General features: G+C 39.8%; 1 protein-coding gene and 1 pseudogene across 3 annotated transcripts in view; one reads left to right on the top strand and one right to left on the bottom strand.

The window, feature by feature from the left end:
* EPS15 (epidermal growth factor receptor pathway substrate 15) overlaps positions 1-16990 on the bottom strand; it is a 164614-nt gene that overhangs the window by 5507 nt on the left and 142117 nt on the right. For 2 of the 3 annotated variants that reach the window (XM_053577352.1, XM_053577353.1), the window contains 3 exons: positions 6110-6186; positions 4091-4253; positions 1246-1430 (listed from right to left, as the gene is read on the bottom strand). In XM_053577352.1, the coding sequence (XP_053433327.1) occupies positions 1246-1430; positions 4091-4253; positions 6110-6186 (425 nt within the window). The remainder of the gene's footprint in view (positions 1-1245; positions 1431-4090; positions 4254-6109; positions 6187-16990) is intronic. The other variant, XM_053577354.1, reaches the window with a different exon arrangement.
* On the top strand, positions 14229-15099 carry LOC128575589 (glucosamine-6-phosphate isomerase 2-like; annotated as a pseudogene).

The raw sequence follows: 16990 nt of genomic DNA on the forward strand, positions 1-16990 counted from the left end.
TTTTTACCCAAATAATGATGGAACATAGGACCATGCTTTATGTCTCTCCAGAGTGACCCCTACACAGTTGCTTGCCCAATTTCTGTGATCTTATAGGCCCTGCTTATGTCATCATCACAGCACCCTTCTCCACTCTTTCTAATGGTCTTCCTATGTCAGTCAGTTCTGAGAATGCAGAGTAAAAACACGGCAAGCTAGTGGCTTAGAGATCATTTAGATCTTGACAATCATTTATTTCCTAAGACCTTTTTTTTGGAAACAGTCTCACTTTGTCGCCCCTGGTAGAGTGCTGTTGCGTTATAGCTCACAGCAACCTCCGACTCTTGGGTTTAAGAGATTCTCTTGCCTCAGTCTCCTGAGTAGCTGGGACTACAGGTGCCTGCCACAATGCCCAGCTATTTTTAGAGACGGAGTCTTGCTCTGGCTCAGGCTGGTCTGGAATCTGTGAGCTCAGGCAATCCACCCACCTCGGCCTCCCACAGTGCTAGGATTATAGGTGTGAGCCACCATGCCTGGCTTATTTTCTAAGACTTAACATTTACATTTTTAAAAAGCTACTATAGAAATAAAAGAGTTTTACTTTCTTTTTTTTTTTTTTTTTTTTTTTTTTTGTAGAGACAGGGTCTCACTTTATGGCCCTCGGTGGAGTGCCGTGGCCTCACACAGCTCACAGCAACCTCCAACTCCTGGGCTTAAGCGATTCTCTTGCCTCAGCCTCCCAAGTAGCTGGGACTACAGGTGCCCGCCACAACACCCGGCTAAGGAGTTTTACTTTCTATTCTACAAAGCCCTATCCTCTTCTACAATAGTTGCTGACTGGTCTCCAGAAATCATTAAACTTTATACACAGACACACACATGCAGTTGCAAATACACAAGTTTATAACTGGCATTATTTATCCAGTGGGCAGACAGTAATGGCTGTCGAATGGTCGATTAAATCACCATCATCCACAACCATCTGCAAAATAATAACTATCAAGATTTTACTTAAATTTATATTACCAAGACTAAGAGAAGGGTTTAAAAAAATAACTGTGTATCTGTCACAAGAATTAATAATTATAAAACCATCAAAACAAAATCAAACAGAGGTTTTACTTGAGGGAGTAAAATATCACTTTTAGTATGTCGGTAAATTTGGCTAAAATATTGCAAATTTGGCAGATTCCAAAGTAATCTTTGAAAACTCTTTAAACTGGAAATGGAAAGATTACCTCCGCCCGGCCCATTCACAGTACTTACAGCACTGAAGTCAGCAAAATCGCCTGGGCCAGCCTCTGTATTGGCAGTGGTAGGAGTAGCAGTGAATGGATCACAAAACATATCAGGATCTTTTTCTTTGGGGCTATCATTGTCTGGGAAAGGCTGAAATGGATCATTCAGTTTAAAGGGATCAGAAGAATCCGATTTGTTGATGGGTCTTTTCCCTGGATCAAAATCATTACAATTAACTCAACAAGTAAATATGACAAACACAAGCACATAAGATCACGTACACAGACAGCATCAAAGAACTGCCAGGCACAGGATGGGGAGGACCTGCAACAGGTTCCTAATACCATCTCAATAGCCACACCAACAATCTGCCTTCAAATTTTTCATATACAATCTCTCAAAACACATTCCAGCTATGTGCAGCTCAATGAAAAAAGTAGCAAAAGGAAGATGTACCAGAATAGTTATTTTTGTCTAGAAATTAAAATTTTGTCCATCCCCCAAAGCAGCATGTTCCCAGTAAAAGAGGGAAGAACACATAAAATAGGAGAATAATAAACAATAAAGACAAAAATGGCTTCTGTTATAACTCTCATCCTGATATACAGTTATCTGCTAATGGAGTACGAGCAAAGAAGCTTTGAAAAATAGCAAAATTCTTCTGATTGTTCTCTGGATCTATAATACATACAATACCCAGGAGCATAAAAGTAAAAATTATCTTGGCAAAACATCATCTACTCTTTGTCTATATCTATATTTCAAATTAAAGAATAAGCAACATTTTAAAGCACAGGACCTTAATCTTTGTGGTTGCTGGTAAAATAATCTTTGGGCAAACAATAGCTTATAGTCATGTTAGTCACTCATTAATTCATTGTCATTTTCAAACAAGTCCTCTAATTTTAAAGTCTTATTTAAATTTAGTAGTTCTTGAAGAAAAGATAATAAAGAGTTAAAATATCTTTAAATTTTTTCCCCTAAAGCACATTAAGCTGGTAATAGCAACCATAACAACAGATTTCATCACAGGAGCAGCTTATAAAAGATGCTCATCTGTTATCTCAATTGATCCTTTCAACACTCCTGTGAAGGGAGGCAAAATTAGAATTATTGCCACCATTTAACAGCTGAGGCAGCTGAGGCTCAGGCATATGAAATCACACACTTAAAATCACAGAGCTAGGCAGGGGATATCTGAATCAGAATCCAGGCTTTGAGTCCAGTGCTCTTTCTAGCAATTCCTTAATCTTTTTCACAATGATAAATACTCACTTTGCTGAAGATTCTTAGATTTAATCAAGGCACTGGTATACATAGGTCACTATGAAAGTTTTGAGACAGACTGTGTTATGGTCCATTATTTCACTTCCAAGAAACAGTCAACAGTGTCCTTTCTGATTCACCTGTCCCAAGTTTCAACTTGCTCAGCTCATGGGTATTATTGGCCGACCTTCATTTGTTTCAATTGTGTGGCTCACATTTCTTGATTTTTTTTTTTTTTTTTTGTATACTTAGGATTTAAAAAACAACTTCACTATTGGCATCATACAGGTGAAAAAATAAAAAAACTGCCTACTATTTGTTTTTTAATATATTCTGATACCCTTACCTCTAACAATATATGACACAGGATACTTTTCCTTAGAAGTTAGAAAGCATTGAACTCATTTACCTGATTTTCTAACAGATAATTGAGTATTAGCAATTATACATGTATTCCTTTAAGTCAGGGGTCCTCAAACTGCGGTCCGCAGGCCAGAAGAGGCGGTATGATTGTATTTGTTCCTGTTTTGTTTTTTTACTTCAAAATAAGATATGTGCAGTGTGCATAGGAATTTGTTCATAGTTTGTTTTTTTTTGTTTTTTTTTTGGCCGGGGCTGGGTTTGAACCCGCCACCTTCAGCATATGGGACTGGCGCTCTACCCCTCTGAGCCACAGGCACCGCCCCATAGTTTTTGTTTTTTTTTTTTAAACTATAGTCTGGCCCTCCAACGGTCTGAGGGACAGTGAACTGGCCCCCTGTTTACTAGTGGGGGCAAAAATTTCCCAAGAATAATACATGATTTTTTTTTTTAAAGAAAACCTTTATTTATTTATTTTTTTCAGTTTTCGGCCGGGGCTGGGTTTGAACCCACCACCTCCGGTATATGGGGCCGGCATCCTACTCCTTGAGCCACAGACACCACCCAAGAATAATGTATGATTTAAAAAAAAAGGTACCAAATTTGTCTTCTCACACAACAGCTTCTGCTACAACTACTCAGGAGATTATCTTTTCAGCCCAAACAAACCTTTCCTTTGTATAGTGCTAAACACACACACACACAAACAGCAAACAAAAATGAAGCTACTAAGAATTTCTTTTGAGACCAAAACAGAAAATCAGTATATAAAATAAGGGAGTCTTTTAAGTGAGCTAAAATACTAATTTTCTTCAAGCCAATACTTTGTTTGAAACAACTATATTGCTGAATTTGTGAATGTCAAAGAGGTCATGAATTCCTACATTAAAGGACTTTGAATTAATTCTCTCCTATAGAAATTATAATTAAAACACCACAGTGCAGGAATCTGCTGTTCAAACGATAAGTTTCCAAAAAGCAAGAGAGTTCATTGACACCTTCCTTTCTCTATTTGCTAACTTTCTGACATGACTAAGGAAAAAACAGCTCTTCTCAGAAAGGTAGTTCATGATAGACAGAAGAGCTGGCCTCTTGGACACACCTCTGTAACTCTACAAGTGACTGCAGCAAGCTTCTACCGTGTTTGACTTGTTTTGTTTAAGACTGGGTAAGTAAGACCCGCACAATACTTTTCAGAAAGAAAAAGACAATCTAGTTGATGGAGGAAAAGTACTAACTCTCATACCAGGTGGTGGTGGGCAGGGTCTTGTTGGAGTTCCGATCTTTGGTGGCAGTGCAGGGGGTACATCTTCACTTTTGACTGACGTGTCCTCGAACACATTTTTTGTAATAACCACATTGCTGCCAGAGCTCCCTGTGGCTGAACTGAAAGGATCTTCATTGTTGACCTGTTTAAAAAGAAAATGTTTACACATGGTTTTATATATCGTATCTCTGTATATACATTCTTCTTCTTTTTTTTTTCTTTTTTGGTAGAGATAGAGTCTCACTTTACCGGCCCTCGGTAGAGTGCCATGATGTCACAGGACTCACAGCAACCTCGAGCTCTTGGGCTTCCGCGATTCTCCTGCCTCAGCCTCCCAAGCAGCTGGGACTATAGGCGCCCGCCACAATGCCTGGCTATTTTTTGGTTGCAGTTCAGCCGGGGCTGGGTTATGAACCCGCCACCCTCAGTATATGAGGCTGGTACCCTAGGGGATACACAGTAGACTGTGGGATGTTTAACAGCATCCCCGCCTATACCCCACTTAGTTTTGGAAATCAAAAATATCTCAGACTTTGCCAAATGTTCCTTGGAGTGGCAAGAATTAATACTAAGCTACACTGGATTAGTATTGGCCTGGATTAATACTATTTGGCCTGGATTAATACTAAGCTACACTGACAAGTAAGTAGCAGACATTTAGTGCTGGGCTTTGTGTATTATTATTATTATTCTTGAGACTAAATTTCACTCTGTCACCCTGGGTACAGTGTCATGGCATCGTCATATCTCACAACAACTTCAAACTCTTGGGCTGAAGCGATCCTTTTGCCTTAGTCTCCTGAGTAGCTGAGACCACAGGCACTCACCACAATGCCTGGCTATGGGCTTTGTGTATTAAATTACCTTAATACTGACCCTAACAACCTTAGAACATAAAATCAAGTAACCAATACAGAGAGGATGAAATGAATGCCTAGGTCTTATAGGTATTGACTGAGACAGTCACCAGGGGAAAAATGTAGTTCAATTGGTAGAAATGTGTTTAAAAAGACATAAAACTCTAAATATGAAGTTGTTGAGCAAACCTGTTAACTGAAAATTATAATTACCTGTACCATCAACATAGTCTATTTACATATAGTAACAAGTATACTTTAACTATATATAGTTACATGTGACTATATAGTTTTATACAAATATATATTAAAAAAAAAAAATATATATATATATATATATATATTGAGCCTGAATCTCACTTTGTTGCCTAGGCTAGAATGCAGTGGCATCATCATAGCTCACTGCTGCCTCCAACTCCCGGGCTTAAGCAATCTTCTGGCTTTAGCCTCCCAAGTAGCTGGGACTATTGGTGTGTACCACTGTGCCCAGCTACTTTTAAAAGTTCTTGTAGGCCAAATGTGGTGGCTCACACTTGTAATTCTAGTAGTCGGAGTCCAAGGTAGGAGGATGGCTTGAGCTAAGGCATTCAAGACCAGCCTGAGCAAAAGGGAGACCCTGTCTCTACTATAAAAATAGAAAAAATTAGCCAGGTGTTGTGGGCAGGTACCTATAGACCTACGCTGTTTCCCTGAAAATAAGACAGTGTCTTATTTTAAGGTGTGCTCCCAAACATGCGCTAGGTCTTATTTTCAGGGGACGCCTTATCTTTCCTGTAAGTAGGTCTTATTTTCGGAGGATGTCTTATTTTCGGGAAAACAGGGTAGCTACTTGAGAGGCTAAAACAGGAGGGCTGCTTCATCTCAAGAATTTGAGGTTACTGTGAGCTCGGATGACAACCCTGGGCTAGCCTGGGCAACAAGAGTGAGACTGTTTTTGAGACAAGCAGTGATCTTCCTGCATTGGCCTTCCAAAGTGCTAGGATTCTTACCTCTTTTCTTTCATTTCTATCTGAAATCAACATTTGCTGTGACTTACTGAAATCAAGTTGCAACTTTGTGAGACTTTTATACAATGAAAAGGATTGCTCCTTTATTGGAAACAAAGTATACCTTCCCTTCCCATTAATTTACTGCAGATTACCTTTGACAATGTGCTGAAGTCAGCAAATCCATCTCCAAATGATTCATTTCCAAAAACAGAAGCGAAGGGGTCTGTGGCTAAAATAGAAAGGAAAATCAATGTGAGAAAACGGACACCACATTTCATGTCATCTTTCAGTTAGTAACTTTCAGATGTGAAAAATATCGAATCTCAAATATTAATTCCTAAATTTATTACTGGTGTCCACAAGAGTACACACTGAAAATCCCACAAAATGTAGTCCTTTGTATAAATCAGCTGATGAATGATTCAAAATCAAAAACAGGTGAACTAACTCTAGGTAACGTGTTTAAGGCTTTTGGAATACATGTCAAATAATACAGCCCCTGTGAAATTAAATTATTGTTAATAAAGACACCAAGAAGTACCAAAAGCTAATACCATTAATGCCACATTTCACATTTATTTTTCAAGACCCACTTCAAATGCTACCTCATCCACAAAGCATGGAGTAACCGAGGTGTCATTAATCCCCACAGCAAGAAGTGATTTTTTTTGCCTTGGAAGAATCACAAACGGGAAACAAAAAGACCACTACCAACAATAAAAAGAAGTGATTTTTTTCCTTCTCTGTGGCACTAACTGCATTCTAGTTTGTACTGTGGTTATCTATGATTGATAGTCACCTTTTTCTTATTTTGAGACAGAGTCTTGCTCTGTTGCCTGGACTAGAGTATAGTGGCATCATAATGCTCACTGCAACTTCCAACTCTTGGGCTCAAGTGATCCTCCTGCCTCAGCCTCCTGAGTAGCTGGTACTACAGGCATACGCCACCACACCCGGCTGTTTTTTCTAACTTTTGTATAGATGGGATCTCGCTATTGCTCAGCCTGGTCTTGAACTTCTTGGCCTCCCAAAGTGCTAGGATTACAAGTGTGAGCCACTCCCTTTTTGACAGTAAGGCACTTGAAGAACAAGGGAACAAGGGAACAAGGCCTACCTAAAGAAGAATGAATAGCCAATAAACATTTATTGGCCATATACCTAACCCAAGGAAGTAAGAAGAGACAGTTTCTAAAATAAAATAAAATAAAATACGATAAGATACAGTTCCTACCCTTGGGAAGTTCACAGTCTAGTGAAAGATATGTAAACGACAACAACACAGTCTTCTATGGGCTGTTGAGAGGTATGGAAAACCTATAGTGGGAGTCACTTAGGTTGGGGACAATCAGTAGGAAAGAAGCCATTACATCTGAGCTTTTGAAAAGTCTCTTGAATAAGGACTGGGGTTTGCCAAATATATGGCTATGTGGGAAAGACATCGGGCTACCAGGCAGAAAGAAGAGTAATTGGAAAAGCATTACTTAACTAACATCCACAGGCATGAGAGTTACCTCTTCTACCATGGTTGCACTTACCCAGTAGACTAACATTTTCAGTTGGAATGAAATTATCTACTTTGAGATAGGCTTCACCTATTCAGACATTAGGGCTACCAATAACATCAAAGAATGTTTATATGAATTGCTGCCTGATACAGAAGGTAGAAAGAAACAAAGAAAAGAAGTGGAAAGGAAGGAGAGGAAAGAGAATTATAAAAAAGAGAGTGAGAGGGTGATGCCCATAGCTCAGAAGGGCGCCAGCTACATACACACACCAAGGCTGACAGGTTCAAACCCGGCCTGTGCCAGCTAAAACAACAATGACAACTGCAACAGAAAAATAGCCGGGCATTGTGGTGGGCACTTATAGTCCCAGCTACTTGGGCGGCTGACGCAAGAGAACTGCTTAAGCCCGAGAGTTTGAGGTTGCTGTGAGGGGTGATGCCAGGGCACTGTATCAAGGGCGACATAATGAGACTCTGTTGTAGTAAATAAATAAATAAGTAGTGAAACAAAGAGGCACAGAAGAATTCTCCTTGGTCTTCCTCAATTCTTCATCTTTATATCAGACCACTCTTAGAACAGAAGTATGCCCACTCACCCATTTAATGTATAAAGTATACCTAACACCTTTAAAACTGAGGGGAGCGCATTTGTTTGCTTTGGGGTAGAAGTAGGCGAAGGGGGTGGGTAGAAGCATAGAAAACTTACTCCCTTAGAGACAGATATACCAGCAACTACGATCCTGAAGAGGATGCTGAAAAGTCCAGTTACAGGAAATCCTGCAACTTTAGCCACACAGCGTTAACGACTGCCCAGCTGGAGGCTCAGCCTCACTGAGGGTGCTGTCTCAACTTCCCCTTCTTTCTCTTCTGCCTACCACTCCTGATGCTATGCAGCTGAGGCGAAGCCTGAGCAGTGCTCTCCTGACTGGTGACAAGAGAAAAGGGGCTGAACTCATTTCACCAGGGGAAAGAAAAACTGTGCTTGGTGCCTTTTCCCTGTCCTTGTCCCACAGCCATTGTAAGAAGTCACAGCACATGTGCAACAATGCAGTTAGGTCAGGCTTGAGTGAAGTATGTCAAGTGCAGATTGTGAGAAAAATTCATTAAAAAGGGACCTTTCTATTGTGACAAATATGTAGCTTACTAGATAGTTTTTCTATACTTTCCTTAAATGACCTGTTTAGTACTGGTACAAACATTGCGGAAATGTTAGATGAATGACAAAGCACTTTTGCCCAAACTGGGGAATTAGTCTTTAGAAAGAACTTTCTCAAATACAGATCATGGTTGATAAGAAGCAGAGGCCTGTCCAGAAGCTGGAAGGAGTCACTGAGTTGAACTTGCTCAGATGACGAGCTAAACACCTACTAGGACAGCCCTAGAAACATTCTGGGAGAAACTATGCAGATGACTTTATTCTTCTTGATGAACAAAGGAGACAGAAGCCAGCACAACCAGGCCTTAAATGCAAACATGAGCTCATCCGTACCCCCTTTTCCCCAAGATAAAGGCAATGAACACTGGAAAAAATACATAAGAGCATACTAAAAAAAAAAAAAAGAAAAATCATCCACAAATCTCACCATCAGACATAACCCTTACAATACTATATATATATATATATTGTTTTTTTTTTTTTTTTTAGAGATAGAGTCTTACTTTATCGCCCTTGGTAGAGTGCTGTGGCATCACAGCTCGCAGCAACCTCCAGTTTTGGGCTTAGATGAGTCTCTTGCCTCAGCCTCCCGAGTAGCTGAAACTACAGGTGCCTGCCACAACATCCGGCTATTTTTTTGTTGTTGTTGCAGTTTGGCTGGGGCCGCGTTTGAACCCACCATTCTCAGTATATGGGGCTGGCGCCCTACTCACTGAGCCACAGGTGCCACCCAACCCTTACAATATTTTAGCTTACTTCTTTAACAGACATTTTTCTTGGCATTTTTTCCTTATACATGTATCATACTATCCTGAAAAGCCTTCTTTTTGTGAAGTTGTAAATGGTAAAGCCACGTTGTAGGCGTATCACTTTTTATCCTCTTACCCCAATTTAATCATAGCGCTCATCAGTACTTGACATGTATTTGCTTAATGCCTATCTTCCCATATAAGCTCTATGAAGACAGGAATTTTGATTTGCTTACTATTGTATTCTCAGGGCCTAATACAAAATCTGGCATACAGGAGATGCTCGTACTTGGTTTTGTTTTGTTTTTTTCTTTGAGACAGAGTACCTGGGTAGTATTCTACCCTGGTAAAGCTATGTGGCATCATAGTTCATGGCAACCTCAAACCTTGGGCACAAGTGATCCTCTAGCCTCAGCCTCCCAAGTAGCTGGGACTACAGGCGTGATGCCCAGCTATTTTTAGAGATGGGGTTTCGCTCTAGCTCAGGCTAGTCTTAAACTGCTGAGCTTAGGCAATCTACTGTCCAGAGTGCTGGGATTACAGGTGTCAGCCACCACGCCCAGAGATGCTCATACTTGTTGAAAACAGTGAAATAAAAAGATGGCACTAATCATCTATTACGCATCCTCCAAACAAGTATCATAAATTTTCTTAGTATAAACAACTGAGCAACACAGAATAAGGACCAACAGTTTTAAGGCTCATAAATAAAAATTTCCCAAAGAACAGCTATCTACCAGAGAATCCTGTGAGGAAGAAAAAAACCTTTTACCCTCCAGAATCCATTTTTTTTTTTTTTTTTGCAGTTTTTGGCTGGGGCCGGGTTTGAACACACCTGCATTTAGGGCTGGCGCCCTACTCCTTTGAGCTACAGGTGTGCCCAGAATCCATTTTGATGTAAGATAATCAAGCTCAGTGTCATAAAAAGACCTTCAAGAGATAATTTAAGATTTAGATGTTAGGGTGGCGCCTGTGGCTCAGTGAGTAGGGCGCTGGCCCCATATGCCGAGGGTGGCGGGTTCAAACCCAGCCCTGGCCAAACTGCAACAAAAAAATAGCCAGGCGTTGTGGTGGGCGCCTGTAGTCCCAGCTGCTCGGGAGGCTGAGGAAAGAGAATCGCGTAAGCCCAAGAGTTAGAGGTTGCTGTGAGGCGTGTGACGCCACGGCACTCTACCGAGGGCGGTACAGTGAGACTCTGTCTCTCCTAAAAAAAAAAAAAAAAAAAAAGATGGGGCGGCGCCTGTGGCTCAGCGGGTAGGGCGCTGGCCCCACATGCCGAGGGTGGTGGGTTCAAACCCGGCCCCGGCCAAACTGCAACAAAAAAATAGCCGGGCGTTGTGGCGGGCGCCTGTAATCCCAGCTACTTGGGAGGCTGAGGCAAGAGAATCACCTAAGCCTAGGAGTTGGAGGTTGCTGTGAGCTGTGTGACGCCACGGCACTCTACCAAGGGTGATAAAGTGAGACTCTGTCTCTACAAAAAAAAAAAAAAAAAAAAAAAAGATTTAGATGTTAGTCATCAATAAAGGATCCATTTTCCTCAGTGAGCATTCAATCCATTCTTACATCTACTCACCAACACACCCAGCCACTCACAGTTGCCGAGCATCTATTATGTTCAAGGTTCAAGGCTGGGTACTGGAGATTAGAGAGAAAAAAGACATAATGCCTACCGCTAAGGAACTTGTGATTTCACTACATATATGTACAAAATTGCTATATGAAAAGTGTTGAAGTTCAAAGAGAGTAAAGAAGCAGCAATACCTAGATTTATGCGGAAGGGAGAAAGACTTTACAACAAGGTTTCACTTTCTTTTCCTTGTGAACAGAAAGGCGGCAGGGGAGAGAAAAATACTTATACACTATACACATGACAGACCACATGTCAGAGAGTAGTGGTATAAAATGATAATGGAGCTGAAAAGTCCCTAACGTCTGTAGTGCAATGCATTACTCAAGTGTCTGGGGATGCTAGTGTAAACATACCTACCACACTGTCAGTCACATAAAGTTTAACACATACAATTTGTAAGTGAGTAGTAGAGGTTAAGTATCCCTTATTCGACATGCTGGGGACTAGAAGTGTTTCAGATTTCAGATTTTTGCAGATTTTGACATATTTGCATTATATATACTTACCAGTTAAGCATTCCATATCTGAAAATCTGAAATCTGAAATGTTCCAATGAGCATTTTCTTGGCATATCATGTCAATGCATAAAATGTTTTGGATTTTGGAACATTACAAATTTTAGATTTTCAAATTCAGGCTGCTCAATCTGTATTTGATGTTAACAAACAACTATGTTACAGGTTTATGTATTTACTATACTTTTAATTATTATTTTAGATAAAAATTTTATTTTAGAGCATACTCTTGCTACTTATTTTTAAAAAGTTAATTGTAAAATAGCCTTAGGCAGGTCCTGCAGGAGGTTATTTCAGAAGGCAGTATTGGTGCCCTATGAAGTGACTGCCCCACGTGTGTTACTGCCCCTGAAGGTGTTTGAGTGAGCCAAGACGTGGAGGAGGAAGACAGTGAGAGTGATGATCCTGACCCTGTGTGGGCCTAATGTGTATCCTGTGCCTTAGTTTTTTTTTTTTTTTGTAGAGACAGTCTCACTTTATGGCCCTCGGTAGAGTGCCGTGGCCTCACACAGCTCACAGCAACCTCCAACTCCTGGGCTTAAGCGATTCTCTTGCCTCAGCCTCCCAAGTAGCTGGGATGACAGGCGCCCGCCACAACGCCTGGCTATTTTTTGGTTGCAGTTTGGCCAGGGCTGGGTTTGAACCCGCCACCCTCGGTATATGGGGCCGGCGCCTTACCAACTGAGCCACAGGCGCCGCCCCTGTGCCTTAGTTTTTAAGAAAGAAGTTTAAAAAGAAATAAAAGAAAAAAAAATCTAAAAATAGAAAAGAGCTTACAGAATAAGGATATGAACAAAGACATTATTTTTGTACAGCTGTATAATGAATTTGTGTTTTAAGTGAAGTGTTACTATGAGTCAAAAGATTAAAAAAAAATTAGGCCAGGTTTGGTGGCTCACCCCTATAATGACAGCAATTTAGGAGGCTCAGACAGGAGGATCACAAGAGAACAGGAGTTTGAGAACAGTACGGGCAACACACTAGGCAACAACAGTGAGACCCTGCCTTTGCAAAAAGTTTTAAAAATCAGGGCAGCGCCTGTGGCTCAGTCGGTAGGGCACTGGCCCCATATACCGAGGGTGGCGGGTTCAAACCCAGCCCCAGCCAAATTGCAACAAAAAAATAGCCAGGTGTTGTGTCGGGCGCCTATAGTCCCAGCTACTCAGGAGGCTGAGCCAAGAGAATCACCCAAGCCCAGGAATTGGAGGTTGCTGTGAGTTGTGTGACGTCATGGCACTCTACCGAGGGTGATAAAGTGAGACTCTGTCTCTACAAAAAAAAAAAAAAAAATTAAAAATTAGCAAGGTGTGGTGACACACACCTATACTTTTAGCTACTCAGGAGGCCTGAGGTGGGAGGATCTCTTGGGCCAGAAGTTAGAGGCAACAGTGAGCTATGATTGTGCCACTGCACTCCAGCCCAGGCAAAAGAGAACCTGTCTCTCTAAAATAAACAAATAAAACAAAAAGCATAAAAATTAATTATAAATCTATATTAATAAGTACACAGCATATAAAGATGTAATCTGTGACTTTCACTAACATAAAATAGGGGGTAGAACTGCAAATGAACAGTTAATTTTATGCAACTGACATGGTTTTATCAGCTTAAAATAGACTATTACAACTTTTAGGCTGTTTCATATAACCTCCACGGGATCCACAGAGCAAAGAGCAAAAGGAATGAGAAGGCAATCCAACATCCCACTACAGAATACCAACTAAACACAAAGGAAGACAGGGAGGGAAAGGATGGAAAATGATATTCCATGAAAGAGAGCAGGGAGACTACAGTAGTACTAGACGAAACAGACTTGAAGCATGCAACTCTTACAAGAGACAAAAAAGGACATTATATAATAACAAAGGGTTAATCTACCAAGATGATACGACATCTGTAAACACACACGCACCAAATATGCTTCCTAAGACTGAGAGACTGAAAGTGCTGGACAAGACAAGGATCCCTGCTTTTTTTTTTTTACTATTTTTATTTTATTGAACTGGAAATCCTGGCCAGACTAATTAGGCAAGGAAAAGAAAAGCATGATCTTGTTTTTTTTTTTTTTTAGACAGTTTCACTTTGTTGCTCTCGGTAGAGTGCTGTGGTATCACAGCTCCCAGCAACCTCAAACTCTTAGGCTTAAGCGATTCTCTTGCCTCAGCCTCCCAAGTAGCTAGGACTACAGGCACCTGCCACAATGCCCGGCTATTTTTGTTGTTGTTGTTGTAGTTGTCATTGATGTTTGGCAGGCCCAGGCTGGATTCGAACCCACCTGCTCCAGTGTATGTGGCTGGTGCTCTAGCTGCTGAGCTACAGGCACCAAGCCAGAAAAGCATGATCGTACATATAGAAAACCCAAAAAAAGCGTTAAAATTGAGTTTAGCAAAAGAGCAGGATACAAAATTGACATACAAAACTCAGTTGTATTTTGAAACACTAACAATGAACAATTTGGAAGGGAAATTAAACATTCAACTTAATAGCATCAAAAAAGAGTAACTTAACCAAGGAAGAATACTGACAACTATAACATGTTCTGAAACAAATTAAAAACACAAATAAATGGAAAGACAGTTTGTATTTATGGATTAGAAAACTCAATATTGCTAAGATGTTAATACTACCCAAAGTGATCTACATATTCCTATCAAAACCCCAGTGACGGCGCCCGCCCGCGGCGCCTGGGTCTGCATCTGGGTCCTTGGGGTTCGCGCTCCAGTCGCCTGTTGTGGCGCTGGCGGGTTGCGGGGTGTTGGCTGTTCCTGTTGTGCCAGTGTCTGAAGAGCCGGTGGGTGTGCCGGGAGTACACCTTTAGGATGTTATAAAAAACTAATAGAATATCACAAGAATGGAGATCTTTCTTTTAAATATGTGAAGACCTTTAACATGGATGAATATGTAGGACTTCCAAGAAATCATCCTGAAAGCTACCATTCTTACATGCGGAATAACTTTCTTAAGCATATTGACATAGATCCCAATAATGCACATATCCTTAATGGGAATGCTGCAGATTTACGAGCAGAATGTGATGCATTTGAAAAGAAAATAAAAGAAGCTGGAGGAATAGACCTTTTTGTTGGAGGAATTGATCCAGATGGTCACATCGCTTTCAACGAGCCTGGATCCAGTTTAGTGTCAAGGACAAGACTGAAGACTCTAGCAATGGATACCATTTTGGCAAATGCTAAATATTTTGATGGAGATTTATCAAAAGTGCCAACTATGGCTCTGACTGTTGGTGTGGGGACAGTGATGGATGCTAGAGAGGTAATGATCCTCATAACACGGGCACACAAGGCATTGCCCTGTACAAAGCAATCGAAGAAGGAGTCAATCATATGTGGACTGTTTCAGCTTTCTAGCAGCATCCCCGAACTATTTTTGTATGTGATGAAGACACTACTTTAGAATTAAGAGTTAAAACTGAAATACTTTAAAGGTTTAATGCATGTGCACAATAAACTTGTGGATCCACTATACAGTAGGAAAGAAGGAAACTGAAGGAGATGGGAGCAAAATTCTTCTTGAATGAGCAGAGTACTTTTTTAATAAGAAGTTGATGAATTTTTAGCTATGCAATGATAAAACATAGGGAATTGTGAAGATTGTCATTTTTAAAGTCCACTATCTGTTGAACATTCCATATTTAGAATGTATTTGTTTCAGAATCGGGTTTAGAAGTAGCTGGTTCTAAAAACTGGCTATTTTATTATAAAATAAAAAAGCCACATGGCCACCCAGAAAATTGCATAGAAATGAAATGTCTGCCTGTTTAAAATCTAAAGTCATTTTAAAGGTATAGAGTCTGCATATCAGGTGCCATTTCTGGCATGAATCCATGGCATACATAGATTTCCATTTTTAATGACAAGATGACACTCCAAACCTTTCAGGTATCAAGCAACTCTCACTGTAGACTTTTACTGTTGGAACGCTGTCTTTATATTTTCTATGCATCACACACACAATTTTTTGCATGTGGTTCTTGCAGAAACATCTAAATATCAAAAGTTATGCTCTATATTGTTAGTAAAGGAAATCTGAACAGATGACAGTGCCCAAAAGTACAGTTTACATCCTTTTGGAAAGTATGTAAGTGCATGTTTTTGTGTACCTTCTTCTACTTTTTTATAGATATGGTCTTATTTTTATTTAATGACTTGGGCTTATGCTCGAATATAAGTTACCTTGGCAATTATGAGCTTTCTATCTAGCAACACACTTGGGGAAATTCTTTTGGAGAATATTTTCTAATTATTGTTAAACTTTATAAATGATTATGTTTCTTCCATATATTATATATATAAAATGTCAAAAAGGATAAATACATAAAATGAATTGCTGCAAACTATTTTAGACTGACAAAATTTGCATAATCAAATCACAAATAAAAGTATATTGTTTTCTATCTTTAACTCAAATAAAGTTTTTATAAACAAACAAACAAAAAAACCCCAATGATCTTTTTTACAGAAATAGAAAAATTAATATTAAAATTAATAGAATCTCAAGGAACAATCTTTAAAAAGCACAACAAAGTTGGAGGTCTTAAGCTTCCTGATTTTAAGTCTGATATCAAAGCTACAGTCATCAAAACAGTGTGATACTATGTGTGACGCTAACAGTATGCAATGGAATGGAACACAGAGTTCAGAAATAAAGCCTTACGTACATGGTCAGATGGTTTTCAACAAAGGTGCCAAGAACACACATTAGTAAAAAGACAGTCTTTACAAAATGGTGATGAGAAAATTGGATATCCACGTGCAAAAGAATGAAGTTGGACTTGTACCTTGTATTATATACAAAAATTAACTCAAAATGGATTAAAGACTTAATCGTACAAGCTAAAACTATAGAACTGAGTGATAAATTTAGAAGAAAACAGAAAAAAAAATGCTTCAGGACACTGGATTGATTTAACAATGTTTTCTTGGTCATGACATTAAAAACACAGGCAACAGAAGAAAAATAAATAAAATGGACTACATCAGAATTAAAATGGACAGTGTTAAGAGAATGAAAAGGCAACCTGTTGGCTTGGTGCCCACAGCTTAGTGGTTAGGGTGCCGGGTTCCAATCAGGCCGGGGCTGCTATACCACAATGACAACTACAACAAAAAATAGCAGGGCATTGTGGTGGGTGCCTGTACTCCCAGCTATTAGAGAGGCTGAGGCAAGAGAATCACTGAAGCCCAAGAGCTTGAGGTTGCTGTGAGCTAAGACACCACAGCACTCTACCCACGGTAACAGAGTGAGATTCTGTCTCAAAAAAAAAAAAAGAAAGAAAAGGCAACCTGTGGAATGGAAAAAAATATATGTAAATCTTATTTCTGGTAAGGATTAATAACTAGAATATACAAAGATTCCTACAATTCAACAATAAGAAACACATAACTGATTTAGAAATGGGCAAAGGACATAAATAGACATTTCTCTACTTAGATATACAAGTGGCCAATAAGCATATGAA

This window comes from Nycticebus coucang, chromosome 22, assembly GCF_027406575.1.
Source record: "Nycticebus coucang isolate mNycCou1 chromosome 22, mNycCou1.pri, whole genome shotgun sequence".
Classification (NCBI taxonomy): Eukaryota; Metazoa; Chordata; class Mammalia; order Primates; family Lorisidae; genus Nycticebus; species Nycticebus coucang.